Genomic DNA, 20,953 nt, shown 5'->3' with positions numbered 1-20,953 from the left:
TCAGAACTCACCTGGACCTTGGGGTTTGGTTAAAGGGACGTTAGGCACTCCTGAGCGCCTACTGTTTGCTCAGCTCACCACATGCCTTGCCATAGCCCTGGGCAGTGGGTGCCCCAAGAGCTCATGTTTAATATTGAGCTCCATGCTGGTGCCTTCACTCTTCATGCAGGTACCACTCCACACAGTTCTTGGGTGTCCCAGAAGAAGGGAATTGGGTGCCCCAGGCCAGGGGTTGATGCAATACCCACTCTGGATTGCAAGCCTTCAGCGGATTGCGGAGGATTAGAGTTTAGTGCGTCTAAGTGGATTGATGGATTATATGATCTTTTTCTTTCTTTCTTTTTTTTTTTTTTTTGAGACAGAGTTTCACTCTTGTTGGCCAGGCTGGAGTATAATGGCACCATCTTGGCTCACCGCAACCTCTGCCTCCTGGGTTAGAGTGATTCTCCTGCCTCAGCCTCCTGAGTAGCTAGGATTACAGGCATGCACCACCATGCCCAGCTAATTTTGCATTTTTAGTAGACACAAAGTTTCTCCATGTTGGTCTGGCTGGTCTCGAACTCCCAACCTCAGGTGATGGCAGATCACCTCAGCCTCCCAAAGTGCTGGGATTACTGGCGTGAGCCACAGTGCTCGGCCTATATGATCTAGTTTTAACCAAACTCATCTTCCAAAATGGCTGAGTGGCTCACACAAGATTCGTGTAAGGAATCTGCAATGAACCCCAGAAAACCAGAGGAGGTGAACCACAGCAGAAGGGAGAGCTGGGAATTCCTTATTACTCCTGGCTAAGCTCAGGGTACAGACCTGACCAGAAGTTAGCCCCTAAAATAAAAATTCAGCAAATAAAACTCTTTGAATTTCCCCTACTCTGTGGTTACTGCTGAAGTTTGCCCAAGGTGCCTTGTGCCTGGAGCTGTTAAGTCATCAGCAGTGTGCAATCCTCATGGTTGGCAAGGTGTCTAAAACTAAGCTTTCAGAACTGAAGAGAAACCTGTGCAGTCTTTTTTCCCAGCAATATTTAAAGTTTTGTGCTGTTCAACCCAGTCCTTCTTAGTTATTTCCCTAAGCAATGATAAATATTTGGAAAGCTCTTTTAAAGTTTCTTGCAAGATAGCATGAAACAAAAAACACCTACCAACGGGCAGACACTTATTCTTTCTGATGCAGGAAAAATGGCAGAAACAATGAGCAGTAAATGATCTGTCGACAAACCAAAAGGCATTTCTTTGTCAGCAAACACCGTCGAAAGATGTAGAGAAAACACTGCCGAAGATTGGAAGAAACTCGTGTTAGAGCAAATTACCCAGTGTGGGAGGTTTGCTTCGCAGTGGGCTGAAAGCACAGATGTTTCCAACATGGCTCAGCTGAAGGTATTTGCCAGGTTCTGTTCCAATACTGAAATACACAAATCGCTTCTTTCTTTTCTTTCTTTCTTTCCTTTTTTTTTTTTTTTTTTTTTTTTGAGCCACTAAAGGGAAGATAGAGCAGACAAGATATATTGCCAACAGTAAATGCCTTCTTTAATAAAAACAATGTCATATGGGAAAATGGTAAAAATGCAACCACAGATAGAATAGCTACTCAGAAAGGGATTTTTAAAAAAGGATTCTGGATATGAATCAGGGTGCAGAGGTAGCTTCACCCTTACCCCTCACTCATTGGCTCATCCACGGTCTAATCAGCGCAGGAAAGAGGTAGAAGCCTGGAGGGCACAGAATATTGCAGGAGACCGACCGTAGGCTCATGTTATACAGCCAAGACTGTGGCATTAGAGTAGAATCTTTCCCATACTTGGTAAGGAGATTGGGTGTGACCATGAAAACTTTCCAGCCACACAGAATGACTTATCTTCATGGCAAAATACTGAAGAGGGTTGCCCCAAGTTCCCCTCCCTCTCTGTTAACTTTCCCTCTCTCTGTATGTATGTATGTATGTATGTATGTATGTATTTTGGAGATGGAGTCTCACTCTGTCGCCCAGGCTGGAGTGCGGTGGCACCATCTCAGCTCACTGCAACCTCCACCTCCCAGGTTCAAGCGATTCTCCTGCCTCAGCCTCCTGAGTAGCTGGGACTACAGGCACCTGCCACCAAGCCCAGCTAATTTTGTGTATTCTTAGTAGAGATGGGGTTTCACTGTGTTAGCCAGGATGGTCTCGATCTCCTGACCTTGTGATCCACCTGCCTCAGCCTCTCACGGTGCTGGGATTATAAGCGTGAGCCACCGTGCCCAGCCCTCCCTCCTTATTTTTAAAAATTTATCAGTAATTTTTAATTTATTTCTTCCCTGTGATTTTTTTTCCCTGTGAATATTCTTTTTTTAAAATTTAGATTCAGGGGTACATGTGCTTGTTTATTACATGGGTAGACTGCATACTGGTGGAGATTAGGCTTCTAGTGAACCCAATACCCATAATGAATTTGTACCCGATAGGTAATTTTTCAATCCTCACCCCAACTCCTACCTCCCTCCTTTTTTTTGAGAGGGAGTCTCGCTCTGTCTCCCAAGCTGGAGGCAGTGGTGTGATCGTGGCTAACTGCAACCCCCGCCTCCAGGTTCAAGAGATTCTCCTGTCTCAGCCTCTGGAGTAGCTGGGATTATAGGCCCCCGCCACCCACCTGGCTAATTTTTGTATTTTCAGTAGAGACAGTGTTTCACCATGTTGACCAGGCTGGTCTCAAACTCCTGACCTCAAGTGATCCGCCTGCCTCAGCCTCCCAAAGTGCTGGGATTATAGGTGTGTGGCACCATGTCTGGCTAATTTTTGTATTTTTAGTAGAGATGGGATTTCACCATGTTGATCAGGCTGGTCTCGAATTCCTGACTTCAAATGATCTGCCCACCTTGGCCTCCCAAGTGTTACGATTACAGGCATGAGTCACCGCACCTGGGCTCCCTCCTTCCTAAAGACCAAAGTGCTGACACTTTTGAGATGACAAGAGCTATCTGTTTTAGACAATCAGGAAAAAGCTTGAAAAATAATTTTACTTTTCTTGCATCTGCTCCTTCCAGGTAAAGATGTCCTCTCAATGAAAAAATGAGAAAGTAATCATCTTGGAATGAAAACTCATGCCAAAGAAAACATGTTTTAGAACTGAAGTTTGAGAATGTTTTCATTGACATGTGAATTTTGTGGTCAAAAATGTATTTGACTGATACAACCCTCATCCCTACATATTTTTAAAAAACTTGAAAGCAGATTATATATTTGAATCTGTTTTTTAAAATGTAGATATAATTTACATACCATAAAATTCATCCTTTTATTTCGTTTTTTAGACATAGATTCTCACTGTGCTTCCCAGGCTGGAGTCCTATGGCTATTCACAAGTGGGATCATGGTCCTCCAATATTTTTGTGACAGCTACTAAAACCCAGAATTAAAAAAGAACAACCCTGAGAGCCAGGCCTTGTAAAACTGATGTTTTAAAACTGATGTTTTAAAACTGTTGTAAAACTGATGTTTAAAACTGATGTTTTAAAACAGTTGTAAAACTGATGTTTTACAATTTTATTTCAAGGTTTTAGTAAATAAGAAAGCATATTGAATCACGTTACTATTTCTTGCAAAAGCAAGAAGCTTTTTCGCACCTTTGTAAATGTACAAATAAATTTGTAATACTGCAAAATTTGCTGGAAAATGTGGTTGATTTCACCTTTATTTAATTCTTTTCAATGTTCTATTGGAGCAGGTGTGGTACTCACTAAGCATGGCTCTATTGGGATGGGTGCTCCAGAATGCTTTTGGAGGGAGGTCACAAACACCTGGAGTCAGCTCCTTCCTCACCTCTCACCTGGGCCTGTCACTACCCCCATACTCCGCCCAAAAGACCAGACGCTTCTCCTGGCAGCAGCCAGAGTGCTCATTTTCCAGCCAGGGTGAGTCACAGCCCTCCTCAAAGACCTCCAACCACACCCCTGTACCCAGACTTCATGGTCTCCCATGCCCTACCCCCACTCTCCTGACCCCTCAGGCTTTCCCCACTCTACCCACCCACCCCCACCCCTCTGATCCAGTCCTTGGCCTCCCAGAGCACCTTCTGGCACTGTCCCAGGGCCTTTGCACTGCTGTGCTGCCTTGCTTAAGCCCCACTCTATTCAAGTGTCTTGCTCAATCGTCTGCTCCTCAGCAGCCCCTCCTGGTCTGCGTTATCCACCCCTCCAGATACCGTGCCCACACTCACTCATGATTTTTCTCCTAGGAAGTAGTACCGGCATTACATTGTCTAACACTTCCTTTTATTATTGCTTTGTCTCCTAGGAGAATGGAGACCTTCAGGAGGCAGGGGAGTCTTCCTTGTTGAGAAATCTATGCCCAGCATCCAGATGTCCCGGGAGGGTCCATGGGCTCTGGGCTGCTGCCCTGTACCCAGAGCTCCTCAGGCGCTCCTTGGATCTCCTGACCTGGAATGGGCACTGGGGGTCTGGAAGCATCTCAGTGGCTGTGACTTGGGGCAAGCCTCTGCCTCATTGGTCCCTTGGTCAGGTGCAGGGGTGTGGAATGATCCTAGTGGGGAGGCAGCAGAGGATTGTGTCAAAGCCCCATGGGGATCCCCGCCCCAGCAGCCTCCTTGGGTGGGTTGCAGAGTGGCGGGAAGCTGCTCTTCTTCAGGTGTCCTGATCCACCCAAGTCCTTGGGTCTACCAGGTGCTATGAGGATTGAAGCTAAGAACGATGGGGCACACAGTCTCGGTGTGTCCTATCCAGGGTTGGAGGACGTCTCTGGGTCCAGGCCTGCTTGGTCTTCCTCAGGCTAGAGGCAGGGTGGGGGCTGAGTGGTTTGGGTCCCTTTATTTATTTATTTATTTATTTATTTATTTTTTTATTTATTTTTTTTTGAGACGGAGTCTTTGCTCTGTCGCCCAGGCTGGAGTGCAGTGGCGCCCACTCGGCTCACTACAAGCTCCGCTTCCTGGGTTTACGCCATTCTCCTGCCTCAGCCTCCCGATTAGCTGGGACTACAGGCGCCCGCCACCTCGCCCGGCTGGTTTTTTGTACTTTTAGTAGAGACGGGGTTTCACCGTGTCAGCCAGGATGGTCTTGATCTCCTGACCTTGTGATCCGCCCGTCTCGGCCTCCCAAAGTGCTGGGATTACAGGCGTGAGCCACCGCGCCCGGCCTAGGTCCCTTTATTGTCTGGGGTGCAGGCAGCCGCATGGCACAAATCCGCAGTCTCTAGGGTTGGGAGGAAGAATCAGAGAGCAGCCTGGGGGGAGGTCCTGGGAGTCCCAGGCTCAGCTCCCAGGGCGCCCTGGGTTCCTGCTCCCTGAAGGGGATGCAGAGGGAAGAAGGGCAGCGCTGCTCCAGCTAATGCTGGTTTATCTCTAGGGGGTGAAGGTCCAGCGGCAGGTCACCTGTATGTGTTCACGCCGGAAGTGGCAGCTCAGGACGGGGAGCAGGGCAGGACGCCTGGAGGTGGGGAGCAGGATAACTCCAGGGTGGGGCGCTCAGGGAGCAGCGGCCGCCCCCAGCAGCAGCAGGGTCCCGGCCAGCAGAGGCAGCGACGCGGGAACCGGGTGCGCAGCGTCGGTGGTGCCGGCGGGAGCGGGAGGCGCGGTGTCGGTGGTGCCGGCGGGGGGCGCCAGGTCGCAGGCCGTGTAGGGCTCCAGGCAGGCGGCAAAGGCCATGACGTGCGCTACGAAGCTCTGCTCCTGCACACCGTGCACCAGGTGCGCCTGAGGACCGCGCGCGAACACTGCCACGTCTTCGCCTCCGTGGGTCTCGGACGACAGGGGCACCGCCGCCTGCTGCCGGTAATCGGGGCTCCCTGGTAGAAGGGTGAGTGCAGTTCAGGGCAGGCGGGCAGCGTCCCCCTCCCGCGAATGCCCCCATCCCTGGCACTCTGGTCCCCCTGAGCGGGCCATTCAGCCTCACTCACCGCTCTCACTCTCATTCACGTCTGGTCGCACGCCGGAGTTGAGCACGTAGCCCGGGCCATTGCCGTACAGGATGGACGTGTAGGCTTTGCTATCCTGAGCCTTGCTGGGGGCCAACCCTGTAGGGAGACGGGGGTCCCTGTAGTTGAGCTGACCACAGCTGTGGGAGTGCCTCCTATGTGCTAGGCACCACCACTTTGCCTGTTCAGGGGCTCTGTCCTCACAATAGGGCTGGTGCCAGCATTACACACATTTGGCAGAGGAGAAAACTGAGGCTCAGACTTCACCTACATAACTGATGCAGCAGCACCTGCCACTCTCCCCAGGCCTACCGAAGATGGAGCTCCCTCGAAAGGTGTAGCCACCAAAGGAGAATACGTGGGAGTGGTCAGCAGTGATGAGGGTCAGCGTGTCCTCCTCGCTGGTGAGCTGGCCTGCCCTCTCGATGGCGTCATCGAACATGACCGCCTCGGTGAGCGCATGGTAAGCCAAGCCCTCATGATGACCATGGTCGATGCGACCACCTGCAGGAAGGCCAGAGGAGGGTGATGCTTGAACTTGCCCTGCCCTGCCCCGCCTTCCTCCACTCCCCAGGGGCCACCACACACCTTCCACGAAGAGGTAGAAGCCGCGGGGGTTCCTGCTCAGCAGGCGCAGGGCAGCCTCTGTCATCTCCAGCAGGGAGGGGTCCAGTGTGGGGTCTCGGTTGATCTCATATTTCATGTCTCCAGGTTCAAAGAGGCCTGTGGGACAAGGGGCTTGGTAGTGGTTGGCAGGCTGCGAGCAGGAGAGTGCTGGCTGATGTGCACACAGGCTTGGATGGCACCTTCTGAGACCATCTGAGGAATGCCAGGGCAGGAAGGGGGTCATTACCCATGAGATGGGTCACAGACTGGTCCAGGGATGCCTGCATGAGCTCAGTGCGGTTCCACACGTACCGGGCACCCTGCAGGGATAGAGCCAGGCCTCAGCCCACAGCCCTGAGACCCACACACTTGCCCTCCTCCTGCCATGCCTCCCACACCTGCCAGCCCCCATCACCTGGTGCTTTGTCAGCCATTCCTGCACCAGGTACTTCCCATCCAGTCTGATTCCATTCTGGCTGGCATCACTTGGGTACTCAGGGTCTGGGGTCCCCCTGGGAAACATGTACTTGCGGCCTCCACCCAGGATCACCTGGGGACAGAGGATGGGGCAGGTGGGTTGGGGGCCTAGTTGGCCCCATGTCCCCTCCTCATGCACAGCCCCTGGCTCCCCTCCCCAGGGCAGTGGGAATGGCCCAGGCTGGGCTGCACATTCCACGTCCCCAACCCCACCTCCAGACCCTGCTGACCCGGATCAGGCTTTTGGTTGCCTGGATCTGAGCCTGTGCCCCCACCTTCCCCTCTGCCTAGCCCCAGCCCTTGGCCTTGGGGTCGCACGTCAATGTCCACGTTGGAGATGAGCTGTGTGGCAATGTCCTGGCAGCCATCCTGGCGGGCCGAGGCAGGCATGTCAGCATCTGAGTACCAGTTGCGGTTCACCGTGTGTGCGTAGGTGCCGGCTGGCGAGGCATGCTGCACCCGTGTGGTGGTCACCACTCCCACTGACTTTCCTGAGGGTGACAGGGGTCAGGATTGGTGACCGAGGTCTTGGGCCTGGTCCTGACCCCACAGCGGGCCCTAGCTCACCTGCTTTCTTGGCCCGGTTCATCACGGAGATGACCTCATTGCCGTGTGTCGTGTTGCACTGGTTATAGCGGGCGGCTGCACTCAAGCCGATGGTCTGGTAGTTGGCCTTGACCCCGCACAGATAGGCTGTGGCTGTGCCTGCGCTGTCTGGCACCTGTCTGTCCACATTGTACGTCTGGGAATAGAGACACCCTGAGCTCTACTTTGGGGCTTCGGCAGCATTTACAGCCAGGGGCCAAGTCCTACCCTGATTTAAACCCAGGCAGCCTGTACTGCATCGGGTTCCTAGTATCCCCACTTCGCCTCCCTCCTGCTGCGCCCAAGACATGCAGGGGCCCTGGGTGCTGCTGCTGCTGGGCCTGAGGCTACAGCTCTCCCTGGGCATCATCCCAGGTAATGAGGCTCCCCAAGCTGTTCCGCACACAGGGCGCCCCCTCACCAGGCTGACCTGATCTCTACTCTTCCCCTGGCCAGCTGAGGAGGACCCAGCCTTCTGGACACAGACCCCAACCAGGGGCCTGGTTCTGGTCCTCTGGGGTCCTAACTGCTCCCAGCTCCTAACTCAGGCCCCAGCTGTCCTGGCTCCCTCCCTCCTGCCACACTCCATATCCTTGACCCCCTCCTCTGCTTGGAGGACTCTGAAGTGGCCCAGCCCTTACCTTGGATAGCGCCACGTATGGGAAGCCGTCCATGGCCAGGGGCGTCTCAGGCCCCAGTTTGCCATTCTTCTGCCCCTTTAGGATCCTAGCGGCTGTCACCGTGGGCACCCCCATCCCTGAAGGGGCAGAAATGTGTGAGTCCTGGGCCCCAGGGCTGGCCTGGAATCACCAAAGGTCCTAGGTGCTGGGGCTGTGAGGGCTGCAGGGCTGGACAGGCCTTGGTCACTCACCATCACCCAGGAAGAGGATGAGGTTCTTGGCGACCTTCTGGATGGGCTGCAGCTTCTTGGCGGCATCCAGGGCCTCAGCTGCATGGCGGTTCCAGAAGGCTGGGTTCTCCTCCTCAACTGGCCAGGGGGAGAGTAGAGATCAGGTCAGCCTGGTGAGGGGGCGCCCTGTGTGCGGAACAGCTTGGGGAGCCTCATTACCTGGGATGATGCCCAGGGAGAGCTGTAGCCTCAGGCCCAGCAGCAGCAGCACCCAGGGCCCCTGCATGTCTTCGGTACAGCAGGAGGGAGGCGAAGTGGGGACACTAGGAACCGGCTGCAGTGCAGGCTGCCTGGATTTAAATCAGGGTAGGACTTTGTCCCTGGCTGTAAAAGCTCCACGTCCCTCCCCACACCCCTTGTGTCCATCTTGACCCCACCCAATCCTGTGACCAGAAGCCAAGCTTGCTGAAGGGAAGGGACCGTGTGTGGCTCATAGTGTCTTGTGGGAGATCCGTTGCCACTCCTTTGTTCACCTCATTCAAGGTGTGAAGAGAGGTGAGACTGGAAACACACAGCCTAGGCCAGGGCCCAGGTTAGGGCTCATCATACCACGAGCCCCAGAGGAGTGTGAAAGGAGGCGTGTGGGGTGGCCTGGCTGCCCTAGAACCCACTTGGTGTGTGTGGGTGCCCACACCTATGTCCTGAGGACACAGGCTGGGGAGGGGCCAGTGCCCTGGGTTGGCCAGGCCTGGACTGGGTCTTCCACAGCAGCTTGTACACTTGAGGTTGACCCCTGTTTTCTTGCACAGGTAGATTGAGCCTGGGGTGAGTTTGTTTTCCATGAGCCATGGGCACACCCAGAAGTGTAGCCTCTGATAAGGAGCTCAGAGAGTTTGGTGACCTCAGGCTGAGTTCAAAAGTATTGCTCCAGTCCAGACATCCCACTCTGAGTGTGTAGTCAAAGGAATGCAAACCAGGGACTTGAACAGATACTGCACACCCATGTTCCCAGCAGCATTATCCACAGCAGCCAAGAGCTGGAAGCAACCAAGTGTCCAGCAACAGAGGAATGGAGAAACCAAACAGGGTGCACACATACAATGGAGTATGATGCAGCCTTGAAAAGGAAGGCGACCCTGACACCTGCTACAACGTGGATGAACCTTAGGACATTATGCTTAGTGAAATGCACAGTGCAAAAGGACCAATACGCATGAACACACTTCTCTGAGGTCCCTAGGGGAGTCAAATTCATAGAGACAGAAGTGGAATGGAGGTTGCCTGAGGCTGAGGGAGGAGGCAATGGGTTAGGGTTAGGGTTAGGGCTCGTGTTAGGGTTGGGGTTAGGGTTACAGTTGGAGTTTAATGGGGACAGAGCTTCAAGGTTGCAGGATGAGAATGTTCTGGAGATCAGCTGCACAACACTGTGCGTGTACTCAACACTGCTGCCCTGTACCCTTGAAAATGGTGAAGGAGGTAAATTTGATGTACCATGTTATGTAGCACAATTCAAAAATTGGTTCGAGAAGAAAAGGCTCCTCCAGCTCCACCCACCCCAGCCCAACCACAGCAGCCCCTTCTCCACTCAGGCCTGTTTACCTCAAACCCCAGGCTTGGCCCTCAGAACCCAGGGGACCTCACCTGCTGCCCAGCCTCTGCCTGCCCTGCCCCACTCCACACCACGCCCAGGGCCTCCCTCATGCCGAGCTTTCCTGGGTCCTCCTGCCTGCATCCTGCCTGGCTTCCCACTGGTCATCCTGGGGCTCTCAGGGAAGATGTCACCCTCATGGGCCCTTCCTGCCTCCTGCTTGTTGTCCCCTTAGTTCCCTCTACCTCTTGCTTCATCTTGCTGAGTGAGGAACATTCTTAGCTAAAGGTCAGAGGAGACTCACTAATGGGCAGGCAATTAATTCATTGATTCACTCCAAAGTCAAGATGAGTCAGGGGGCTTTATAGCCACCCTGAGTTTCATGTTTAAGTTTGAGTTTTTGACAGAACTATAGATTCACAACTAGTTGTAAGAAATAATACAAGTCGGGCACAGTGGCTCACGTCTGTAATCCCAGCACTTTGAGAGGCTGAGGTGGACAGCTCTTGAGGTCAGGAGATTGAGACCATCCTGGCTAACACAGTGAAACCCCATCTCTACTAAAAATACAAAAAATTAGCCAGGCGTGGTGGCATGCACCTGTAGTCCCAGTTACTTGGGAGACTGAGGCAGGAGAATCGCTTGAACCTGGGAGGGGAAGGTTGCCGTGAGCCAAGATCATGCCACTGCACTCCAGCCTGGGTGGCAGAGTGAGACTCTGTCTCAAAAACAAAACAAAACAAAAAAAACCAGGCAATAATACAAGAGGCCCGACATAGTGGCTCATCTCTGTAATCCTAGCACTTTGGGAGGCTGAGGCGGGAGGATCACTTGAGCTCAGGAGTTTGAGACCAGCCTGGGCAACATGGAAAAATCTCATCTCTACAAAAAATACAAAAATTAGCAGAGCGAAAAGGGCGTGCTCCTGTGGTCCCTCCACAGGAAATAAATAGCCTTTGGGTCTGAGCTGAAATTCTCTCTCCACCTACTTGGGAAGCTGAGGTAGGAGAATCACTTGAGCCCGGGAGGTGGAGGTTGCAGTGAGTCAAGACCATATCACTGCACTCTAGCCTGGGTGACAGAACAAGACCCTGTCTCAAAAAAAAAAAAAAAAAGAAAAGAAAAAAAGAAAAAGAAATAGTACAAGAGATGTCTGTGTGCTTTGCTTAGTCTCCCCCAATGGCATAATCCACAGTGATTATTCAGATTTCCCCAGTGTTCCCTGTATTCATGTGCATGTGTGTGGAAATTTGTAGACAATTTTATCACCTAAGTAGGTTTGTGTAACTGCACCATAGTTGAGATGCTGAAGAGCTCCAACCCCACAGAGTCCCTTTTATAACCAGGCCACCTCTTTCCTCCACCTCTTCCCCTGTCCCTAATCCTTGACAACCAGATATGTGTCTAAGCTGGGTGACAGAGTGAGAAAACATCTCAAAAAAAGAAAAAGAAAAAAATAAGAAATGCTTTATGGACTTTGCATAGTTTCCCTACCTTTGCCTAGTTTCACTGCCACCCTAACTTTGCCATCTCCCCTTTAACAAGACAAAGCATACTTTAGACTCAAAGCACCTAAGGAGGCTGTAAGGACATTGCTTTTGGTGTGTGTGGAATACACAGTGGCTTCTGTTTATGGTAAGAGATGGTGGTCCCCCATTTTTCAGTTACAAGTTTTCTTTTCTAATAGATTTAAGGAAAATCTGAGCTTATGTAGAGAAAAATATTCAGTAAGTAATACCACAGGCAGTAATGTGGCTATGGCAAAAAGTTGTCAAGGTGATAGGTGACTAGCTGAGCGCTAAGAAGCATGGATTTAAAAGAAATAAATTAAATAGCCTTTGGGTCTGAGCTGAAATTCTCTCTTCACCACTTACTAAGTGTCCTTCAAAACGGAACCTCTCCAAGCCTTAATTCCCTCATCTACGAACAAGAAGAATGAAGTCCTGTCAACCTCAAGAAACAGAGGGAGGCTCCCCAAAACTGTGGAGTTTAATTGGGAACAAGCAGCAGCACTGCATGTGGAGTCCCAGCCTTAGTAAACTAGGGGCGCATCAGAGGGGAGGCAAGGAGGGCTTTGAAAGACCAAAGGAGCAGTACATGCTCAGTTTTTGGTTTTTGTCTTTTTTGTCTTTTTTTTTTTTTTTTGGAGTTGCTCTGTTGCCCAGGCTGAGTGCAGTGGCGTGATCTTGGCTCACTGCAACCTCTGCCTCCCAGATTCAAGCAATTCTCCTGCCTCCGCCTCCTGAGTAGCTGGCATTACAGGCACTTGCCACCACATCTGCCTACACAGTTGTTTTGAAAGGAAGAGAACACTGATTCCAGGGGCTTATCCCAGGAATGGACGTCAGTTTATGAGTGGACACAGCGTATCAGGCAAGTGTTCTTGTGCATCTGGCTAGCCGTCCTTGTGACTCACGTAGCGAGCTGCAAAGTCCTGGCAAAAAAAGAAAAAAATAAAAGGTCTTGTTTCAGGCGTCTGCGCCTCAGAGCCCTTCCCAGAGGCTTTGGAAGGGCTCTGATCACAGGCAGGTGTGCGGGAGGGGCCTTTCACAACCTCCCGGCTACATTATTTTGTTGTTGCTCTTAGGGTTGGACAAAAGTGGCTTCATTTTGATTCTGACAACTTTCACAGAGCCGGGGGCTCAGGGCTGTTGTGGGGACTTAATTAGTGCAGGGTCTGCTGCAGAGTTAGCAGGGGGAGCAGGGGGGAAGAGGTGAACCCTGACCTTCATGAACACGAGGTAAGTCCTGAACACCCTTGAAACCTGTTTCCGATCTGAGGGTCTGCACACCACACAGTGGGCCAAATGGTAGCGGAAGCAGTTCCTTCCTAGAGCACAAATCTCTTAAATTCCTAATTAAGGGCTGTGTAGGCAGGACCTCCCTCTGTCCCATCCCACCTACCAGGGAGGGGCATCCAGGCATTCCTCACACACAGAAGAACTTGGGTCAGGTACCTGGGGTGGGAACAAGAAGGGACTGTCCCACCCCCAAGGCAGGAGACACCCCAACTTCCTCCCCACGGGCTTCCTGGGGAGGCCTCTCAACAGGCCATGGAGCCTCCCTCAGCAGCACAAGCAGGGCACTGGGGCCTCAGCCTGTGGGAAGCTGCAGGCACAGGAGCAGGTTCAGTGAAGGGGGCGTTTAGCCAGGCACCCTGAGCCCTGATCTGGCCACCCCCTTCACTGCCCCCCCAGCAGTAGTGACATTGGCAGGGATGGCTGGCAGGTGAGCCCTAGTGCATGGTTGTCCCCTGAGAGTGAGGGACAAAAGACAATTCTGCCCTGAAAGGTGCTTCGGGCATCTATATGGATGTGTGGAAAGGAAAGTTTATGAAGTCAAGGATGCGGCAATTGTGTTTAGTGGTTTAACTTTGATCTTATATGACAGGAACCAGGAGGACAATTGTATTCCAATAGCACTCTGGTGAGTTGAAAACCTGTTAAGTTGAATACACTATTGGAGAGTTTTTGTTCCATCTTCTATTTTGCACTTAAATTTGTTGCTTTTTAAATATCTGGCTAAGTGCTTTCCAGAACTGAGCAATGTACTATTGATAAACATTAAGAACACAACACAGCTTAAGAACGAGGTTGAGCAAAACTGGTTTTTAAGTAAAATAAATTAAATGGATCAGTTTCCCCCTCAAATGATTTTCTATCTGTTAAAAAACAAATCAGCTGGGCGTGGTGGTTCATACCTATAATCCTAACACTTTGGGAGGCTGAGACGGGAAGATCGCTTGAGCCCAGGAGCTTGAGACAAGCCTGGCAACATAGTAAGACCCCATCACTACAAAACATTTTTAAAACTAGCTGGATATGGTGGCACTCGCTTGTATTCCCACCTAGTTGGGAGGCTGAAGTGGGAGCATTTCTTGAGCCAGGGAGGTGCAGACCTCAGTGAGCCCTGATCACCCCACAGCACTCCAGCCTCTGCACTCCAGCCTGGTCAACAGAGGGAGACCCTGTCTCAAACAAACAAACAAACAAACAAAAAACCAAAAACAACAAAAATAATCAAAATTTCCCCCAAACCATAAAACCGCACAATTAGAGAGAAGGTTCAAAGAGATGATCTTACAATAAGGTTTTAAATCCGGAACCTAATCTCAGGCATGTGGAAACTGATACCTATTCCAAGAATCATCTCCTTCTCCAGAACCTTCTTTAATGTGAAAGGCACCACATCCTGTAGCCTCCGCCAGGGCTCAAATATTTAATTCATTCACCCCTCCCAACTCCCATCCTGACCGCCATCAGCCCCTGAATTCTGTGATTCCAACCCAGGAACCACTCTTTGGTCTGTGCCCAGCAAGGACTGGGGCAGGCTCACGTGCAGAGCTGGCCACAGCCAGGCCAGCGGCACCATCTGTGCTGTAGAACTCCCTGGAGAAAGCCCATCCCCACTTGTGACTTTCACAGCCTGTCCCCGCGAGGCCTCTCTGGACGCCTGCACTGTCCCCTCAGCCCTTCCTCCTGGCACCTGGACCATCACAGCCCCTCCTGCCTGGCCTCCCACTTCCGGACTCATGGTGGCGCTGCTGGGTGGTGGAGCCGCTGCAGTGGCCTCTGGTGCTGCCTCTGCACAGGCCTTGCCTCCTCTGGCGCCCCCTTCCCAAGCTTCATGCCCATCCCCTCCCTTCTGCGGCCTGACATCCTCCTCAGGGGCCCGGAGGCCGCCACCCCAGGCTGCCTGATCCCAGTTCTTTCCTGAGGTCCTTCCTAACAGGAACTGGGGAGGCGTCAGTTTCTCTCCAGGAGGGTGGCTTCAGTTCCTTCCCCAGGCCGGGCCACCACCTGCGCCATCTTCCCCTGGGTCCAGGGAGCCGGCACTGACCCTTCCGGGTGGAGAACACACTCACGGGCCTCTGAGCGTCGCCAGCCCCTGGTCATGGGATGAGGTTGGTGGTGTCTACCTCTCCCTCCCTCCCCCACGGTGTCTCCTTGAGGAAAAGACAGAGTCTCGCTCTGTGCCCTGGGCCCTGGCTGGCAGGTGCTGTGGGACAGCCCAGGGAATGGCCAAGTCCTCCTGCAAACGAGGGTCGGTGCCTGGTCACTCTTTCTGTTGAGTCCTTTTAGCGAGGGGCCATATAAGAGGTTGGGCCCCCAGTGGACCCATGGAGAGCCATCCTGTGAAGGTGCGGCACCGGATTGAGTCAACCACGTTCCTTAAAGGAGTGAACGCAGACGCGGGGCTCAGCATGACTGACGTGGGGAGAAGGCTGGGCCGTCTTCTCTGAGCTCTGGGTAGGGTGTGGGGGCAGCCTGGGCCTGATAGAGGCCCTAGCTGGGCACAAAACTGCCAGGTCACTGTAGGCAGAGACCTGATCTGACCCTTGTGAATACGGTTTCCACTTCCCCAGATGGGGTGGGGTGGGCTGGGCTGGGGCTGCCATGGCCTCCACGGCTCCAGGGACCTGCCATGCTCTGGGGCCAGCAGGGAAGGCGAGGCTGTCTGAAGAACCTTTGAGCCCAGTACCTGCAGGAACCCCCTTGTTCACCCCCCTGGCTACTCCTCACTGGGGCCTGGGGGCGCTGGGGCACAGGGACAGGTGTCCGTCCAGGTCTGTGCTGCCCGTGAGGGAATAGCTCCCAGGCTTCATGGGAGGCCCTGGGGGACAGGGCCAGCCTGGCCTGAGAGGCTCAGAGAGGAACTTGGCCACTGTTCCTCAGAGGGTGGGCAGTGTAGAGGGGAGGGGAAGGGGCTGGGATGTCTCCTGTTTGGGGCTTTCACAGTCAGGTTGCCTGGGGCAGGGCAGCACCCCACAGCCTTCTACACCCCAGCACCAAACCCCCAGACGCTCACTTGTCTGTCCCTGCAGATATTTGGCTCCAGGAGAAGGTTCTGGGGGCAGGAACAGATGGGGTGACCGTGGCCTCTGGGACATCTCGGGGGTGGCAGGACGCACAGACTGAAGGCCACCTGAGGTGGCTGAGCCCTGGAGGAGGGAAAGGCTCCGAGGGCAGGGGCGGGGACGTCTTTGGTCACCTCCCACAGCCAGCCCCATCTGACGGTGGCAGAACAAAGGCAGCCGTGCCCAGTCACTGTCGTTCAGGCGCTGCGAGGCACTCTGACAAGGGACCCTATTGAGTGTTTCTTTGAAGAAAATTCACTGTAACCAGATCAAATGAGCTTGTTAATCCAGACACCCCAGGACATGGTGCGGGGGAGCAGAGGCCGTGCTCACCGTGGCTTTCATCCTAGTTTCTGGCAGCTCTCGGGGAAGCCAAGCCACGGAGCTTCCCTCATGGAGGGGGAAGGAGGGCAGGCTGGGGTCGGGCTGGCTGGGGAAGGGACTGCCCAGTGGCCGGCCAGCTCTGCCCGGGACCCGAGGCAGGTGGGATCCGTGGGTGCTCGGGACACTGGGTGGGCAACAGGGCCAGGCTGTGTCACCAGGAGCCGATTTCCCCTCCTGGTTGGGAAGGCACTGGAGGGCCCTCTTCCCCTCCCCCAGGCCCAGGCCTGCTTCTGTCCCCAGAGCACAGGATTAGGCCTGGAGCTGCCAGGGCACTGACTCAGACCCAGGGTATAGACAGGGCCATTCAGAGTGTTGGCCAAGGAACTGCGGGGAGACGGTGTTGCAGGACCCATGACCCCCACCAGGCCCTGCAGAGCTGGTGCAGGAGGAAGCAGGGGCAGGGTTGGACACAGTCACATGCGTCAGGGTGACGGGGGCGCTCTCAGTCTTGCATACTAATTACATTTTTAATCAGGCAGAATGAGACTCCGGCATCAATCTGCCACGTAGCCGACTCTGAATCGTGCTGGAACTGACAGGAAGGTTCCGGGCGGTGACATCGGCTCAACAGTGAGGGGTGGAGCCTGAGCTGGGTCCCTTGCCCTGGGTGCAAGGGGCATTCCACTGCCCAGGCTTCCCAGGGGCGCCCCAAACACCAGATGGCACTCCACACTTGATTTTATTCCCTGACATGGATTTGCAGAAAAGGCCCCATTCCCTGGCCTGGAGGAGGCAGTGGGGCCCGGGCGGAAGGGGAGCCAGTCTCATTGCTGGCCAGGTCTCAGCCTTTCTTCCAGCGCCATCCTCTTCCCTGCAGTTTGTTTGAAAACTGAGCTGCAAACATTAAATAAAACGCAAAACTAAAACCAAAAGCAAACCCTTGCGTTGTTAAAATCCAAATTAAAAATCCCCCTTGGTGTCAACAGGTCCTGTTCCTAAAGCTAGTGGGGTGGGGCAGGAGGGTCGGCCAAGCTCGGCCCTCAGGTTCCTTTTCACACTCGACCTCCTCCTCCTCCTCCTCTTCCTCGGGGCCCAGGTGGCCCTCGTTGCTCGGCTGCTTCAGGACAGCACTATACTTGAGGGTCATGGCCGCCCACAGGACCACCTCTACCAGGCTGATGATGGTGATGACCTGTGCAGAGCCCAGCCGTGAGGAGACAAAGATGAAAAGGACTGATGTCGAGGTGCAGCTTTGCCTCCGGCCCTGTAGCAGGACCCCCAGGACCCTCCCTTGGCCTCTGGAAGCCTCTGCTCGCCTGTCTGTAACGAGGGCCTGCTCCAGGATGAATGCCTCGGGTCAGTGCAGAGCTGAGGGAGTCAGAGGCATCCTGAGAGCTCCCAAGGCTTACAAAATGCAACCTGGGGGCCTGGGTCCACCTTCAGGGCACGTTGTTGGTGAAAAACGGTGCCCGACAATTTCTTAGGTGTAAACTCATAGCTTTCATCAAGTTCTCTAGAGGACCCCAAAAGGTCAGCACCCCTGCATTAGTGCGACAGGTAGAGCCCCACCTCTCTCCACTGTGGTTGTCCCCAAGGAAGGGAAGGTGGTGCCAGAAAGCAGGACCCTCAGGAAGGGTCTGGGTGAGCTGGGAGGGCCTGGGGGTCCTGAAACCCCACCCGGGAGGCTGCAGTGCTGGGGGAGCCCAGGGGGCATAGATGAGGGCGGGGGGCACCGCAGGAGGCAGGGGAGGGCTCGCCAGGACTAAGGGGGATGGGACACAGAGGGGGCCGCCTGCCCTCCCACCCTGGAGGGCTTCACTGCTTGGAGGCAGCCCTCCGCCCTCGGTCCTGGGCCCTGGCTGGCTGGAGGGAGCTTCAGGGAGGCCCTGCCAGGCCACCTGTGGCTGAGGCAGCAGGTGAGAGTGACCAAGGGCCAGGGGTGGGGACTGGGAAGGCCCGTAGCTCTGTGTGCTATTGTGGGCAAGCGGTCGGGGCGTCCAGGGCTGACTGCACTGAGGTGGGGACAGAGAACTGTGGCGGCAGAGCACTGCGCCCCCTGCTGGTGCCATCTGTCAGTGCAGGCAGGGCTGGGCCCACTGCAAGATGACCTAGGCTTGAACTTTAGGACACAGAGTCCCGAGGGTCCGCAGGGGGACTCTGTCCTTCCTCTTCTGCCCAGCTCCAGGTTAGGAACACCACGTTTACTGCACACAACGGGCTGGACACTGTACTCCCAGGGCACTCTGGATGTTAGGAAATTCAAAGCCAGACACAGGGCCCAGGTGGTGACCTGCAGACCCCAGGGCCAGCTGGAGCCAAGCCCCTAAGGCGGCGTTAGGACAGGCCCACGTCCCCTTGGAGAGAACTGTGAATCAACAGTCACTCAGGGCAGGAGCCAAGCCAGGGACAGCTCTCTTCCTTGTCTTCAGGGGACAGTTTCCAGAGCGGCCAAGGACCATTCTCTGGCCTCTCATTCCTTCACATTCCTATAAACACGGTCCCCAAAGCCTGCACACCCTGCCGAGCTGTACTAGCCATGGAGGGGCCTGATCTCTGGTTCCTGGGTCCTTGGGGAAGGGGGCCAGGCCTGACCCTGGGCCTGAAGCCACCATCCCAGGTGGGAGAGCTGGGCGTCTCTGCAAGGCCCATCAGGTGGGCTTTGTGCTAGGGCTGGGGGAGCGAGGGGTGGAGTGTGACCCATCACAGCCTGTACCTCTCCAGTGTGGGATGGCTTGGGCTGCCCTGGCCGCCTACGGGCTCTCCCAGGGCACTCACGTTGCAGTAGATGCGCTTCTGCACGCCGTAGCGCAGCACCAGCACGTCGAAGGCTTGGTTCAGGACACCCATCACCATGGCTTCTGACTCCAGGGGGCCACTCTTCTGCAAGGACAGTGCTGCAGCCATGGCACCTCCTGGCACTGCCCTGGGCTTCTTGAGGCCTCCTGGTGAGTAGGTGCCCAGGAGGGTCGGGAGCCAGAGGGAGGTGAGGGGCACCAGGCTGGAGGGCTCACCTTGACCAGAACGGCAAAGAAGAGACCGGTGCTGAGCTCCTGCACGCGCTTGGATGCCATGTGGCGGTCGTTGCAGTGGTCCGCCTGCTTCTGCAGGGTATCGGGCGCCATGTCTAGTTGCTCCCTATAGCCTGGGAAGAGGGGGTGGGGTGGTGGGCGGTGCTGTATGGGGCATGAGGTTGGGGGGTGGGGAGTGGGGAAGGGCAATGGCTGGGGGATGGGCTGCATGGTGCTCCGCCCCAGGTGACAGATTAGGACCCCAGCACCCAGCTCCCAGGGCAGCAGAAAGCAGCCCTCTGAGGTCAGTGTCCTCCTCTCAGCTGTGTCCAGGGCTGGCTGTGGGCCCCATGCACCTTCCGCAGCACTGGTCCATAAGGAGAGTTCTCAGGCCAGGTTCCCCTTCGCTTGGGTCGCCCGACATTTGGACCTCCACTGTCACTCCTGAATGGTCTTGGGCCATTCAGCACCCACTGTGGGTGAAGTGTGTGTACAGGGGCATGATGAGCGCATAGTGCCAGAACTATGCCGGGTCCCGCAGCAGCCCCGAGCAGAAGTACAGTGCCATCTGCGGGGCGAGTCAGAGCCTGGCCAGCCCAGAGCTTCCCGGCCAGTCCCGGAAGGCCCGTGTCACCCACAGCCTTGCCGTTGGCAGCCTTGGTGTGCACAGACCTGATGGACTGTTGCCTGCTGAGCAAAGCCAAGGAGGACCAGTGGACCCAAGGGGAGGCCAGGAGGCTGGGCAGAGCCCAGGGGTGCCCATACCTCTCTCCAGGAGACAAATCTGGCCTGCCTGGGCCTCCCAAATGCCCTCGAGGGGCAGCACTGAGAATGGCCCAGAGATGTCCCGTCGCTGCTGAGTCACTGCTGGGCACCTCCAGGAGGGAACGGTCTCTGGTCTACTCTTCCCCAGCATGGGGCTGGGGCTGCTACTCTGGCCCAGGAAGGAGGAGGGAGAAGCCTGTGGCCACGTATGACCGGGGGCTGCAGACAGTGTCTGCTGGAGACACAAGCAGAAGCCGAGGTGGCTGTGGGTCTTTGTTCAAGGAGGCCAAGTCCATTGCTCCATCTGGCCAGAGTGGGAGGCAGGCGAGAAAGCCCAGGATGCCATTCCCTGCCCCGTGCAACACAGGCCTCAGGCTCCTGGGCACTTCCTCTCTGGCCCAGGCCCACCTTTGGTCAGGGCTGTCCTCATCCCCTCTGGCACTGATCCTGCCCAGCTGAAGCCACGCTTCACCCCAGCACCTCTGTGCCCCCCAGTACTCCACCCCACAGCCGCCAAGGGAGGCAGTTTCCAGCCTGCCAGCCTCGGCCCTTCTCATCTCCAACCATCTGATCCTCCCAGGGGCTGAGACACAGAGGGCGGAGTTCCAGAGGCCCTTGTGCTGGGCAGGAGGCAGGGCTGGGACGGGGAGATACCCAGAGTCTCTAGGGACCAGCACACAGCCCGGCCCAGCTGGGGCCACAGTCACTGAAGCTGCTTGCCCTGCAGTCCCCCAGTTTTCAGGGCTGGGTGTCAAGGCCAGTGCTGCTGCCTGGGAGCGAGTGAACGGGTTCCTTGCAGAGGTCCAAGGTCACTCCTGTGTGTCTCGCTGGTTCCCTTGCTCCCTGGCTGCTGTACACACTCACCCTCCTGTGCCCTTGGCCAGACAGCCAGCTCCCATTACTCTGTGCACATGGGCCCTGGAATCCAGGGCGCAGCTGGCAGTGACCTGCTCGGCTCCCTAACTCCACTTCCCTTCCAGCCCCTGCTGGGCCCT

General features: G+C 55.0%; 2 protein-coding genes across 2 annotated transcripts in view; both read right to left on the bottom strand.

Annotated features, from left to right (window-relative positions):
• DIS3L2 (DIS3 like 3'-5' exoribonuclease 2) overlaps positions 1–20,953 on the bottom strand; it is a 441,955-nt gene that overhangs the window by 47,076 nt on the left and 373,926 nt on the right. The window contains 4 exon segments of the mRNA XM_031651606.1: positions 18,961–19,065; positions 19,197–19,327; positions 19,455–19,490; positions 19,668–19,761. Of these exon segments, the coding sequence (XP_031507466.1) occupies positions 18,961–19,065; positions 19,197–19,327; positions 19,455–19,490; positions 19,668–19,761 (366 nt within the window).
• Positions 5,057–10,509, bottom strand: LOC100997030 (intestinal-type alkaline phosphatase). Its single transcript, XM_021924134.1, has 10 exons — positions 8,636–10,509; positions 8,438–8,554; positions 8,208–8,323; positions 7,549–7,723; positions 7,300–7,472; positions 6,920–7,054; positions 6,752–6,824; positions 6,211–6,621; positions 5,881–5,997; positions 5,057–5,769 (listed from the first exon to the last, which is right to left on the bottom strand). The coding sequence occupies exons 1-10, from the start codon at positions 8,700–8,702 to the stop codon at positions 5,450–5,452; spliced, it is 1,704 nt and encodes a 567-aa protein (XP_021779826.1). The 5' UTR covers positions 8,703–10,509; the 3' UTR covers positions 5,057–5,449.

The sequence above is a fragment of the Papio anubis genome, chromosome 10 (genome assembly GCF_008728515.1).
Source record: "Papio anubis isolate 15944 chromosome 10, Panubis1.0, whole genome shotgun sequence".
Taxonomy (NCBI): domain Eukaryota; kingdom Metazoa; phylum Chordata; class Mammalia; order Primates; family Cercopithecidae; genus Papio; species Papio anubis.
Note: the sequence above shows the minus strand (reverse complement) of the source record. Positions and strands in the feature narration are given on the sequence as shown.

Coding starts and splice junctions, on each gene's coding strand:
- LOC100997030 (XM_021924134.1), bottom strand. CDS start 8,702: ATGCAGGGGCCCTGGGTGCTGCTGCTGCTGGGCCTGAGGCTACAGCTC. Junction 6,622..6,751: donor GTCTGTGACCCATCTCATGG/GTAATGACCCCC, acceptor CTTGTCCCACAG/GCCTCTTTGAACCTGGAGAC. Junction 5,998..6,210: donor TCGAGGGAGCTCCATCTTCG/GTAGGCCTGGGG, acceptor GTCTCCCTACAG/GGTTGGCCCCCAGCAAGGCT.